We start from the raw sequence: 13,740 nt of genomic DNA on the forward strand, positions 1-13,740 counted from the left end.
CTTTTCCTCCCCTATTGGGTTTCCCTTCCCCTTCATTGGTGCCAACGAATCCCTTAGTGCCAACACAATCCACCATTTCCACCAGTGAACCGATGGCTCAATCGCACTAACCGTTCCGCCATTCGTGTGTCAGCTTTAAGCGAGGTTAATGTATTCCTGTCGCGCTCTGTTTTCGCATTCAAAATCAACACCAGATCGTTGCTCACATACATGTGCGGGGATCGACCGGGCCAGAAAGCCGATTGAACAATGGTCGATCTATTGGGTGAGTTGTTTTTGTTCCAATCCGGAGCGCTGCTGCTGCTGCTGCCCCGGAGCATTATTTTATAGCGCGCTTGTTCTTCGTGTTCCCGTTTGCTGGTTTTTGGTCTTCTTTCTTGATTTATTTCGCAACAATTGACTAACAGAGGATGTCCTCGTATGCTGATGTATGTTGTAGGTTATCTGTTTACGTTTTGCTGTTTGATTATGTTTTTTTTTTTTCATTCGTTCGTTGTCAATCCGGTTAGTTTGTTTTTCTGCTTTGTATGTTTAGTGTTTTACATTTTTATTGCATTTGTTTTTTTTTTCTTCTGTATTGTTTTCGTTCTTTTATTTCCTTTTTTCGATCTTATGTACATGGATAGAAACATTTTAGTTCTTTTCTTTAATGTTTTGCTAAAACTAATGTTTTTTTAAAAGTTGTTTCGTTTATGAAATGTAAATTTTAATTAATAGTTTATTGGTCATTTTTTCGTTAGTTGTAAGTTGTATGTAAAATGATTACTTTATTGAGTTAGTGTGGATCAAATGAAATGTCAAACTACAAAAAAAGTATATTAAACATGATGTTTGTGCCCTGTTGAACATACGCATGAAACGCATTTGTAACGTTCATTCATTTAATTCTTTTTAAAGTCATGAGGTCGAAACCTTAGGCCATAGTCCATACATACCGGGTATGCTAAGCCGATCGAACCCTGTTTAAGGTTATCCATGGCTATGCCGAATAGGATTGATCGCCAAACGCATTGCCGATGCTTACCTCTGACCGTACCGGTGCGTACTTCTGTTACGTGCACAACGTGACTGTTTTAGAATATGTTGAATGTGTTTGTTGCACTCTGTGTTCCCCCAAACCCCTTTTGCCTTCAAACAGCAGATTTCTTCATCATGCGATGCAGAATTTGCAAGTCTATGGGCTGGCGGTGGTCGGTTCGGTATTGTAGCTGGACGCTGGGAGATGAAATTGAAATGAATAAATTCCAATTCACCGTTTGCACAATGATGGCGCTGACGCACACCCCTTTCAGCTTCGAAACTTATGGGTGAATGAGTTAGTCCAAACATGAATTAACGAACGCGGATGGTCACCGCGTTGTTGTGAAACAATATTTTATTCATACACCGTACCGTCGATGAACTCGCCCGTTGTGCGACAGCACACCAAAAACGCACATAAATCCCTTCGGGTGCGAGAGTGGATCGCACCATCAACGTGCGATGCTGCCATCTGGTGAGTTGGTGTGGAAATTTTGCACAATTTAAATATGTTGACAATAACATCGTATTGCAAATTTTTTTTCCCGCAGGACCGACACCGCCATTCACATGAATGGGTTTGGAGAAAATGCAAACTACCGTAAATTAGTGCACATTCAAATTGTCACCTAAAGCGACCATGGTAATGTACCTGGCGAATAAGAGTTTCAGCACTCTTACCAACGTGTTTTTTTTTGCTAATAGAAAGGGGTTTTGCGTTAGTGCATTGTTTTCATTGTTTAAATAGTGTCAGAGAGAAAGGTGTCTGGTGATTAGATCGAGCTACATTTCCAACATTACCCTGGTGGAAAATTACAAATGCTTTTACATTGTTTGTAAAATGGCGCATTCTTATTATGGATGGGCGTCTTTCGTTGACTTCAAAAGGTGTTTAGAAGATTTAATTTTTTGTTACAGCAAATTTATACACGACATTAGAATTTGATGTACTTCTTGTTTTATTCCTGTGCTTTTGTCTAATACTACACGCTATTAGACATTTGTTTTATCATGAGTTCTAAATATTTTTGTCTACTTTTGTACCATTTTTTTTTTGCTCGGTTAGAACGGCCTGGCCGTATCAAGACTTGTTTTACCATCAATTAATTATGATTTTTTTACCAATTAATTATTAATCGAAATGATTATAACATTTCTTAGAAAACGTTTCATCTATGCAGTTCCACAATCTGTACAATTTAATTTGTTACTTTGTGTTATCGTGCGGCAACAATCATACCATAAGCGTTTTTTGTGTCCGCTTGTAAGAGAAATACTTCTACTACACAAAGTAGCACATCGATAATCGGTGCACCAAACGCATTTATCAAGCCTCATCTGAATTGCGAATTGTCCTATTTTGTAGCTGCACGAGAACCGGCAGCGGGGAATTGATTTGCATTTTGTACTAAAGAGAATTTCAATTTTCATGCTAATTCCAATGAATGCTATCGAAAACCACTCATCTGCATGCACTGCGGCTATTCAATACACTTACGAAAATATGCTAAATAAAAAGGCGGCATTTCATATACAATACCTCACCGTAATGTGTGGAGAGTTTGGGATAACAAAAGCCAATATGGTACCAATGGTGTAATGTTGGCGTTCCGGTTTAACGGTGGGAATTTGCAGTGTTGGCTTATCTTGATTTGAAGTACGTTTTTAATGTACTAATTCTTCTTCGTGTGTGTTTTTTTTCATTTATTGACGCATATTCATGAAGCATTGTGAAAAGAACGATTTTCACTCGAGATGATGATTTTGTGCGATTAATCGGTTGTGTTTTATTGAGAATTTTAGCGTTATTTTAATTTTCATGTATAAGGTCTAAAAAAAATTTTGATTGCATTAGTATACGATAATTTTAATATTTTGTTTTTATTTCTCAAATTTCATTTTTTATTAATAAGTTGTTATGACAAGACAATTCGTTTTTGTAAAGTTGCTCTCTTAAAGTTAACCTTTTTTTAAAAACTAATTGCAAATTAAAATGCGCAAACGAAACAAAACATAAAAAATCAACACCATAAACGAAACATTAAAAATCATCATTTACTATGAACAGGTTAATGCACCTAACGGTGTTATTTTTGGCAGAAAAGGCTTGATTTAACACTGCAAGTGAATCCGTTTTCTCCTCTTTTGGGGTTTTTTTAACATTTGATTGACTGTTCGGTTAACGAAATGTAACGAACGCATTAATATCTTTCCAGAATACGGCCCAAGAGATGCTAACGTGAAGCTAAGCAATAGAATGTATTCCGTTTGCCGTTACTAAACTACTAGCGTGCACACTGGTACCGGTTCACAACTAGTTTATTGAACTCATAGCGTTGAATAGTGCAAGAAAAAAAACCTTGGGGGATGGTGAGAGTATTACAGTAAAACCAGCTCCCACTACACTTGCACCTAAGCGTTGCCCACAGGCCATGCCAGGAATTAGTGTCATATTTCGTGCGCCATTCAGGGATTCCGCCTGTATCAGACAGTATCGATTCGTTCGACGCGTTCCTCCAAATTAGCAAAGCCTGAGGGAAAACGGTGGTAAAGTGGCCACCAACACGTGAGACAAATGTGAGGGTCCTGAGGACCGTGCTTCAGGTTCGGTTCGTTTGACTACTTTTTTTTGCGCTCCGTCGATCGTTTGTACACGAGTACGTGGCTTAAGGTTTGACGATCGCTAATGCCGGTTCTATTATGGTTGCCTGTGGCCAAATCAACGTCGACGATTAGTAGCAAAACGGACTGACATTTATGGCCTCCATAGCTCACGTGCCATTTGCACGCAACGGTGTGGCCACCATCTTGCATGGCGGTCCCTCCTTTCTGTGCAAGGGTGAGGGTGGTGTATAATGCGGCGGAATGGTAAGCGAATAAGCGGGGAAGAGTGTTTGTGACTGAAAATAGTAAAACCGTTCAATCGAGTGTATAAGTGTGCCTTACAATCGATGACGTACGTACTAGTTAGTGTCTTTTTCTTGTTGACGCACATGTGATGAGTGTTAGGCAAGCACATGTTGCATGTTGTCATCGGAGAGAAATGGGATCGTCCGGTCAGCGTTATGTTGTGTGACATATTTTGTAATGTAAGGCTTAAATTGGCATTCACATTTCGATATATTCACGTGTACTGTTTTGTGGAAAGGAGGGCGAGTTACGAAGGGTTTATTGGAGCATAATCACTAAGAAAGTTTCATAAACTGCTTTTCTTTCGCTTTGAGCTTTTAATGTCTTTCGAAACAAATTCGCATGTAATACGAGACAAACAGCTTTTCATTATTCATTAGTTTCTAAGTCATTTTTTGTGTATGTAGATAAACGTATTTTGCAAATAATGCTTTAATATGCTTTGCTTTGCAAATAATGCTTTAACAGTTTGAATGTTTTATTAGTCCACATCATTGGAGTATAATAAATATTTTAATTAATTAAAAAAATAGCTCTTCGAAGCTGACAATACGGCTAAATGCCACAATAATTAAAAATAAATAAATACATACATACTTAATTAAAAAATACTACAATATATTGTAAGGAAATATATGGATTTTTTTATTTCTTGAAGAATGATCATATTACTATAATGAGAATTATGTTTTGAAGCAAACAAATAAAAAATAATGCTTGTTTTCATTATAATTTCTTTCATTCTACTTAAATGAACTTTCCTTTACAACTATCGGATGGGCATGATCAACATTATTCTTCGTTTTTTCCCTTTTATTTATTGCTTTTCGGTTTTAAAAGCGTTTCACGTGTTCGCAGTTCGACCATCGACAAAGAGCAAATCCACTCCAATGCGACCAAAAAAAAACGTTCACACTTACATTTTTGCGGCCCTTTGTTTGGCGTGAATTGGCGCATCACTAATCCACCGATTGCGCCCCCCACGAAAGGGTCACTCGGGCCTTTGTTTGTGGACTGTTTTATTGCACGGATCTTCACGGGATGTTAGCTTTGGTGTTATTGTTTTGTGTTTATTTGTTTACCCTTTTTTATATTGTTCCGCACCTTCATCCGTTTGATGCTATCCCGCGGCAAATGGATGTGTTGGCAAACTTGCAGATATTCTTATCGTTCCTCTTTTAACTGTCTGCATTAGTCAATGTGTGGTTTTTTTTGTACATTGTGTTGGAGTGTAAACTGGGCAAAAAGAAAAAAAATCTTCAACTCCACAACTAAATGGATCATGAGAACGGGTGTGTGAGGGATGGTGGAGTTTGCTTAACTTTCCCTCAAACGAGCATTGAACGCATCGGCGAAAGATAGGCATCATACTGCTGCCATGATCGTCATCATCATCATCATCATCATCAGCACCAACATCCAGCCCAGCAACATACAAAACCTCCATCCGGCCATGTTTAACTCATTAGGCGGCACATATACTTATGGCCGTGAAGCGTATCGTGCATATTTTGCTATTCAAATTTTTGCCGCCCAACATAACCCAATCGCATAGATTGCATACGACGTAGTGTACTGTTCGGTGCAGCTCGTCTGTATTTGGGGCGTTTTGTTTCGTTGTTCACCCATTTATGGTTTGCAAACGAACTTTGGTTGACTGCGTGTAATCGTTTGCAGCAAAATATGTGTTTAATGTTGTGCTAATTTTCTTAAGTGTTAAAGATATTGCTAAAATTAAGTCTCCTATCATAAAAAGTTTGTCAGCTGATTTATTAAAGGATGTGTCTTCTTCTTTGTTCTGACATAGACAGGTCATCAATCTGTTTTCAAGAAACATAGTCACCAGGCCGCTATTCTTCATCCTCGGATTTAGTATGGTATCCTAATCACGTGCCTCAACTATCGTTAGGATGAATCGTTCATTCTCCTGCTCCATACGCTCTGCTCTCAAATATCGCCAAAGACAGTCCGTAGCACTAGTCGTTCTAGTGTGGTGTCTAGCGCCAGCAATGTCCAAGACTAGTGTTCATAGAGGACTAAGTGATACGTCCTCAGAATGCAGTTTATACTGCATTTTGTAGCTTGATCCGGTCTTCTGGAACATACGAGTTTGAGGAACATTCGTTTGCGAAATATTGCAACTCCGTAATTCGCGACTTGGGTTGTTATCCGACGGGACGATCGTACAAAGTTCACAGAACTCGTCGAAATAATCCTCAATTCAATCCTTAGGTTTATTCGGGTATCCACTTCCCAGATTGTCGAGGATTTCGATTTCATGCAAGAAACCAAGTATCTCGTAGAGAATGGGTAATAATCGTAACTCGTATATCGAAGCCAGCATTGCGCATGACACTTTCCAGGGCTATGTTGAAGTTCTCGTTGAAATTTGAACGGTTATTAAAGCATTTTTGAGGCTTTTTTCATCCATCGTGGACATTCCTCAACAGGCACATTAGCTTCCCAGGGATATTCAATAGCTCAGTCCGATCTATCTTTATCATAGATAAGGATTCAAGGTTGCCTTGAAGTAGATAATGCGGAGATGCGTGGAGATCTGTTGTATACGGTATTATTGGAGGATCTGTCACAAAGTGAATTTTTATTCAGTGTTGATTTTTCTTTCAACAAACCCTGCTTGATAGCTTCCAATGATAGCTTACCAGAAAGGAGCAGTGATTAACAAAGAAAATTGAATACAAAACACATGTTAAACTCAAAATACTTTGCAATAAATTTTTTTTTCATTAGCATAGTTATGCTACGTATTGCAGTTCTCTTTAAAAAGAAGAAAAAATATTTCTAACTCTCGAACGTTAATAAATCTCGAGGTACAGTAAACTTGAACAAATTCCCTTAAGTAAGCAAATCGTTAACTCTTTGCCTTTCGTCGTTTTGCGAACAACAACCCTTTTGTGATTTCTTTGTTTATTACTACACTATCTAGCGCTGTTCCATGTGCAGCTCACGTATAATTTATAACTGAAAGAAAGCAGTAATAAACATAACACAAAACAAACCCCATTCGAAGACATCGCTGTTTGTCTCGCTGGTCGATTATTAAAGTAATCAACGCCGTACCCTTTCACTGGCAGGATTGACGTTCGTCCGATAAGGACATCAAATAGATAGGGCATAAACTACTGCCATTAAAACAGCATTAAACGCAAAACCCTCATTCAACCTTTTACCTCGTCTCTCGTTGACGTAAAATCATCTGTTTGGTGACGTACGATTACACGCCACAGTTTCAAGCCACCGTAAAGCTTTCTAACACATCTTAGTTAAAAAGAATCTGAATCATTTCTGAAAGAAAGTCATTGTTGCATGAACGAAACAGATGTCCATGACGACGATTCAGTGACGCTGGTAGAAGATCTCCCGGAACAGATCTTTCCCTTTGCGTCAGAAGGGAAGAAAGTTGCGGCCAGTGCCATCACAGGGGCAAAAATCTTGGCAACCGAAAGCATTCAAAATGCAAATGGTGGGGAATGACGCTTCCTCCCTCCACCACACAAAACGGCTCGATGACGTAGACGATCCGGATGTGGAGCAAATTGTTGTCTTACACCTACATCGTAGCGTCCGGATAACTTTTCCAGTGGTTCTACTTTATCTCACGTGCATCCGCTATTGCTCCCTCGTGATACACCTGCTTGATCATTAGTTTTCAAAGAAAAAATACACTCAAACACCGCGCTGACGTAGAGAGCAGTTGGGAGGTTGCGTTAGTTCTTTGGTTTGTTTCAGCTCAATATTGGCCTTTAGTTGCACCGGCAGCTAGCTGAGGGGTAAGACGTGCCGCGTTAGGCAATGTTAAAGTTGATCCAGTTGCCCTGCTGGCTGTGGCCTCTGTTTGTACGAATGATGTAATGCACGTTGCAAGAAAGCGTAAAGTGTAAGCTAGGGAGGAAAAGTTGTCCCATTCTCTAAGCTACTAGCAGCGAGGTTTGTTTGGTGCTGCTTTTATTGCGAAAAGTGCGTACGAATTGTAGTGTTTGGTGTGAACGTGAGAAGTAACAGGCACAAAAATCCTTTTCCAATAATAAATCGGCGTATCGCTTTGCTATATGTTGCACAGTCAAAGAAGTTCTCGAGCGAAGTGAGGTGAGGCGCTAAACGAAGGGAATCAGGAAATAACGTTCAACTTCCTCGTCGTGTTAACTGTGACGTGTTTGGAAAGAAGTTCCTCCAGTTGGTGACATTGATGAGCGTGCTGTGAAGTCTATGCGTAAGTACGTGCCGATGTACAACCGGGTGTCGATAGTATCGAAGTCTTTCAAGGCGTCTCTGTGAAGGTACTCGTACGGTTTGCATTGCCCTATTGGCTTGCGTGTGCGTTGGTGTACTTGCGTCCGTAGGTTCAATTTTAGTGGCGCTATACACGATTCTAATTGTCTTACTGATGACGTCAATCACCATCGGTAGGGTTAGTGGCGTTTGAATCGTTCAGCATTAACCAACAGAATGAAGATAGTGACGGGTACCTTTATCGATTCAGAGTGTAGTAGGTGTTTTGCCGGATCCTGGAACTATCCTTAGAACAGGATTTTTCCTGGCTGCTCGTTACTGTTTCATACTGTACGGTGTTGTACCGTATGAAAACGATCAATAGTTTGTAATTATAATCCCCATTACAATACCCCTGTCTCATGTAATCCTGAATCGGAGCTCAGTGTTCCAATGTAACCTCAATTAAGAGTCATATGTTGCGTCTTACCGATTTTGTTTTTTTTTCATTCTTCGTGTAACTAACGTTACCTCACCGTAGATCGAGGGCCATTTTCATTTAGCAGTTACGTGGGGTAATTTTCCTAAATTTTCCCCCCCGTTCGCCTTTCTTGCTGTTCAAATCATCCTAGAACGGCATTCGGACATATAGGAAGCTATATGCCTTCCCTTGTGATTTTTTTACTCCTCTACATCGTCTATTTACTGCTCTACTTGAAAAACAGCGCACCGACCGTGCGTTGATGCCGGGGCAATTTTTTTACGCTATGGATACTGTGAGAGTTTCTGCGTTTTTTTTCTTCTCCTTTGTAGAGCATCAGAAGCAACAGTATGCACCGGTACTCGGGACCAAGATACAGCTTTAATGATCGTTATTGATCTCAATTTGCAATTAGCAGCACCTTCGCCTCGGTGTGGAAAAGTTTTGTGAGCGTACGAAATGGTTCGTGATGGTTCGACGGTGTTGTTTTTCGAAGGTCTAAAATTTAAACAGCTATCGCAGTTATGCGTACAGTGGTATGCTCATTTTTAAGTACATTTATTTAAATTTCCGTTTGCAAAATATTATTTTTACCTTTTCAAACTAATCAAAAGAAAAAATAAAACTTAATAACAAATACAGTGCATTTTCTAGGCACATGTTAGAAAAATGTAAAAGATTTTTTTTTCAAATTTAACAAAGTGTGGACAAAAAATGAATACCGACGGAACAATGAACAAGAATAAATTAATAAATATGAAAAGGAAATAATACATGTAAATAAGATATATGATGAAAACATAAAAAGATATAAAAAAGGGATAATATCATCTATATAGGCAAAAACTATGAAAAAATCACCCGATAATCGAATGTAAAAATTGAAACATGGATTCAAAACAAAACGAGACAACAACATAGCAATACAATTTTATACAAAAGTTTACTCTAACAGGTGTAATGAAGATTATAACTTTGAAAATGACAAGGAATTATAAATTTAAAAAATAGATGAATTTTAATATTATATTACTGTAATATAGAATACATATACATAGATCGGTAAGATGAAAAATATGTGGAGAAACGCTTAGATATTAGGCCTGAATTCGTTGACACTCATTCGATTGTTTGCTATAAATTACACTAGACACAATTAATGCCAGCACTGTAATCGCCACGTTCTGCTCGCTGGTCAATGCCGATCTGCAGTGCTCTCGATCGCAATCGATCAGCGTCCGAGGGCTCGCGAGGTTTGTAATTGAATTATGAAGCAGCCGAAATCTAATTTCTTGCCGCAACAATTAACCAACGTTCGGCACAGCACCACGCACCGGTTCTTCGCGTTGCTGATCACGATATGAAATAAAGAAGCACAAAAAAAGTTGGAAAAATACAAAAAAAATTTAATCGGATGCAAAAATTTCCACCATTCAGCTAGTGCAGTATGGTGAACTGAGCATACTTTTTGGAGGCTACGAAGTGGTCATAATGCTTGACGGTGCTTGTTTTTTTTTTTTCTCGTCCATTTGTGCGTCCCTCTGCGCAAGAGGGCGATTAGTGGTTAAACACCGTTAATTGTGCCACACGACCTGGATACAGACAAAAGGCAGCGCGAGATGATGATGGAGGTAGTCAGCGCGTCCATCAGCTTGCACAGCAGGAGGTTCACCATTTAGAATACGTTGGACCACACTCATCCGGTCGGTTTGGCATTGCAGCGGTTTTAGCCAATGAGCTGTTCTACTTTTCCCCTTTTGTCGAGATAATTTTTTTTTGTTCCACTGTCGATCATGATAGATCGTTCTTGAAAATGGTCATTTAAGATACGACATGGTTAAAATTGCTATTCTTGATCATTTTTTATCTATCGATGTCGCACTAGGCTTGTATAGACTCTTCCTTGTCTAGTGATGTTTTTCTGTCTTTCGAGTCAGTCAATACCAACTACATTATGCAATTACTATGCCTTAAATAAAGTATTCAATTACTACATGTTCAAATGTTGGGTTTTATTTTTGCCTTGTTTACCAATACAACATTCTTCTTGTACGTTCATTCGACTCAACTTTACCACAACGTTAGGTTTTCATTTCACTGAGAAAAACGTTAATGCTCCAGTATGGAAATTTCATTCATAATACAAGAAACTTTCATCTGATGTGGAACCGGCCCTAAGCTGAAATCGAGGAATATTCTCCAATCTCCAACAAGATCCGCCAGCACATCATCAAACCCAAAGTTTCCCAGATCGACCATATCGAACTTTTCCACGTGCTATACGAATAGACCAGAGCATGTTAATTTTCAGCAGAATCCAGCTGAAAGTTTTGCAAAACTTACCCCTTTTTTAAAAGGACAATTTGTTTGGTTCATATGTTTGGTAACTGCATACCACATTTCAGTGCTGGCGTGCATCGCTATGCAAAGATTAAACGAATGCTTAGAGTATGGTGTCGGAAGCCATTCGCCGTGATCCAGCTTATGGGTGTATATGGAAACCTTGAAAAAACAAAAGGGAATTAATGTCCTACATTCTGTTTCTTCTTCTGCACACATTCATTACTTACACCCCACGGTGGATTGATGTTTTGGGTAAATTTGATCTCTCCGTTCATTACGAGCTTTTCATCTTCCCTGAGATACACCTGCAAATTGGATAAATCCAACGGAAATGGTGCTGCTTTTTTGGGGTTTGCACAGGTCTTAAACAGTTTATTAACCTCCACTACAAATTCGCTCTGTAATAGATTTATACCAAGTAAAAGAGATATTGTTATGAAAATTGTAAAAGAAATGTTTACGTTAAGAATAAGCTTTTACTGACATTTGCAATGTTGATTAGGAATGAAAGGCACAGAATGGTGAACCACATACTTGCACTGGAAGTAAACTTTTGCCGTGAAGACCCGATGTGCTGACACATGTACTTAGGATAGTGGCCATCGCGTGCTACTGGCCAGTTGTCGATAGCAATCGGGACTTATGTTGTACAGTGCATACTAAAGATAATCGTGATACATACGCCGTATTTATTAACTCAGTTTCATTTACTTTCGAAAACAACTTTCGATTGTTAGTTACCAAACAACAATATCTGTACTGTGAGAAACGAGTAAAACAATGTTTTAAAATGATGATTGCATGTGATGGGATGTGTTTTAATGTACTAGATAACGTACATTTGCACGCTTACTTCCTGTATTTATTTGAAGCTTGCTATTATTGTAACTGTGTTAAGAACATAAAAACGTTCTACATGTGAACATATTTTACTGTTACTTAAATTAAGCAAGTATGTGATATTAAAAATAAAGACCCATATATAGTCCGGAAGGTGAATTTATTTACATTTGCTATCATCGAAGCTTCAAAATTCTTATTATTTTTACATTTTATTTACAGGGTGGTATCGTAGAAGTGATTTATTCGAGTGTCCCTAAAGGGTGTTTTCTGTCACTGTGTGTCAAACACATGACAAATTAACTTGTTAACTTGTACATTTAGTAAATTACAAGTCTACAGGATTCAAGTCGTGAACAAGTCGCGAGCGGAATCCAGCTAGCTTGGTCAGGAAAATGGCTCGTGAAGTGAACATGAACCACTTTGCCATGCAAAGCTTTCTGAAAAAGGACTTTGCATACAATACGCTTAAAAAGCAGGAAATTCAAGGCTTCAACCAGCAAAAATATTGCCAACAGGGCGACCTTGCTGTTGTAGACGTACGCAGGCTACAACATGATCTTTTCGGACGAAAAACTGTTCACTCTGGAGGCTCCCTGGAATAAGCAGAATGATCTGTCCGAATACACTAGCTGAGCCGTTGAGAGTTATCAAAATACGTCAGCAGTAATGGTTTTGGGAGCTATCTCGACATCTCGGCTATTATTTATCGACAAAGGCGTGAAGATCAACAAGCAGTACTATTTAGAATACGTTCTCCAAGGTCACTGGAAACTATACGCTAAGAAGCTTTTGCTTCCAATACGATTCAGCTCCAGCCCGGTTTGATCCCATTGGACTTTAGCATACATGTTTGGAAAGTTGGGTGATGTCAAACATTTAAATTTGGACGGACGTCAAGCGACGGTTGTTTAACATATGGGACGAAATGCCAGTTGAAGCTGTGCGTGCGGCCTGCAACAACTTCCAAAAGCGCGCCCCTAAGCGTTATCAAGTGATAAGGTGAAAGATTTAAAGAAAATAAAAGAAATAAAGTAAGTAAAATGCAAGTTTAGTACTAAAAGAAGTTAGTTAAATCGATTACGAAGAGAAATCAAATAATTTCAATTTTATTACATAAACAAAGTGATGCCATCGTGCACCTAGTCACTAATCGGATACAATCAAAGCTATGCAGTGAGACCTTAAGATATAGTTTTCCCTTTGTTGATATAGTTACTACACACTATCAGCTAAGACTCGTAATCTTTCTAAGTCTTTTAATTTTTCCTAGTAGCGGCCAAGTACGTTTATTGCGATAACTCGATCTTTATAGAACCGCGATGTATTACATCCTTGAGTGATCTTTATGGAACGACCACTCGTCCGATAAGACAATACTCCGATGTGCGTACATACTCGATCAATACCACCTCCTACCTAGGTTTCGCGTTGTGGCCATTGCTGACTTAGTGAGTCAGGTAATAAAAGCTTCCAAACGTCATACTTACGAACACACAGGTACGGATAGGAAGGTGTAAGTGCGTTCCATTTATACGCTTTATCGCACCTTTAGCCAGTACAGGGGTGGTACTTAGTTGCTGGCATGAGGTTTCTGTGAATCAATGCGCACATTGAGTCATATGATCTACAACTCATACCAGTAACTAAATCTGTGCCTCATCTTCACGTGTTTCTTTTGTTTAGAGGTTTAGGTGTGGACGGGAAACAATCCCGAGTAAAACAGTGCTGCAAGAAGAATTACCAGTTGAAAGCGGTGTGTCAGACAAACATGCATGTTTGTGGCTCTTGTTAGCTCTTTTTTTCCTGGACATTTTGTGCTCGTCATACTTTTGTGCGGGATATGGAGTTTCGTTATCGGACTTCGTTGCCATCAAGCCCATCATTCGATTCCCGAATATTTGTCTAGGGTTATT

The 13,740-nt window shown here is 39.0% G+C and overlaps 2 protein-coding genes across 6 annotated transcripts in view; one reads left to right on the forward strand and one right to left on the reverse strand.

Annotated features, from left to right (window-relative positions):
• LOC125761992 (inositol-pentakisphosphate 2-kinase) overlaps positions 1–13,740 on the forward strand; it is a 101,606-nt gene that overhangs the window by 79,252 nt on the left and 8,614 nt on the right. Inside the window, exon 1 of one of the 4 annotated variants that reach the window (XM_049423638.1) lies at positions 7,988–8,161. The exons of 2 other annotated variants lie outside the window; for them this stretch is intronic. The gene's annotated coding sequence lies outside the window, so the exon portion shown is untranslated. Of the gene's footprint in view, positions 1–7,987; positions 8,162–13,603; positions 13,735–13,740 lie in introns of those variants that run through there. One more of the 4 variants, XM_049423639.1, reaches the window with a different exon arrangement.
• LOC125762007 (uncharacterized) lies at positions 8,184–12,434 on the reverse strand. 2 transcript variants are annotated; one of them, XM_049423661.1, is made up of 4 exons: positions 11,519–12,434; positions 11,212–11,382; positions 10,985–11,143; positions 8,184–10,918 (listed from the first exon to the last, which is right to left on the reverse strand). In XM_049423661.1, the coding sequence occupies exons 1-4, from the start codon at positions 11,585–11,587 to the stop codon at positions 10,751–10,753; spliced, it is 567 nt and encodes a 188-aa protein (XP_049279618.1). In that variant the 5' UTR covers positions 11,588–12,434; the 3' UTR covers positions 8,184–10,750. The 2 variants fall into 2 exon arrangements, with proteins under 2 accessions (XP_049279618.1, XP_049279617.1); XM_049423660.1 differs by having other exon boundaries at positions 11,469–12,434.

The sequence above is a fragment of the Anopheles funestus genome, chromosome 2RL, assembly GCF_943734845.2.
Source record: "Anopheles funestus chromosome 2RL, idAnoFuneDA-416_04, whole genome shotgun sequence".
NCBI classification, from domain to species: Eukaryota; Metazoa; Arthropoda; class Insecta; order Diptera; family Culicidae; genus Anopheles; species Anopheles funestus.

Excerpts from the sequence above, each read along its gene's own strand:
- LOC125762007 (XM_049423660.1), bottom strand. The coding sequence starts at position 11,567 with ATGTGTCAGCACATCGGGTCTTCACGGCAAAAGTTTACTTCCAGTGCA. Across the intron at positions 11,383-11,468 it reads TCCTAATCAACATTGCAAAT|AGCGAATTTGTAGTGGAGGT; the intron begins GTCAGTAAAAGC and ends AATCTATTACAG. Across the intron at positions 11,144-11,211 it reads ACATCAATCCACCGTGGGGT|GTTTCCATATACACCCATAA; the intron begins GTAAGTAATGAA and ends TGTTTTTTCAAG.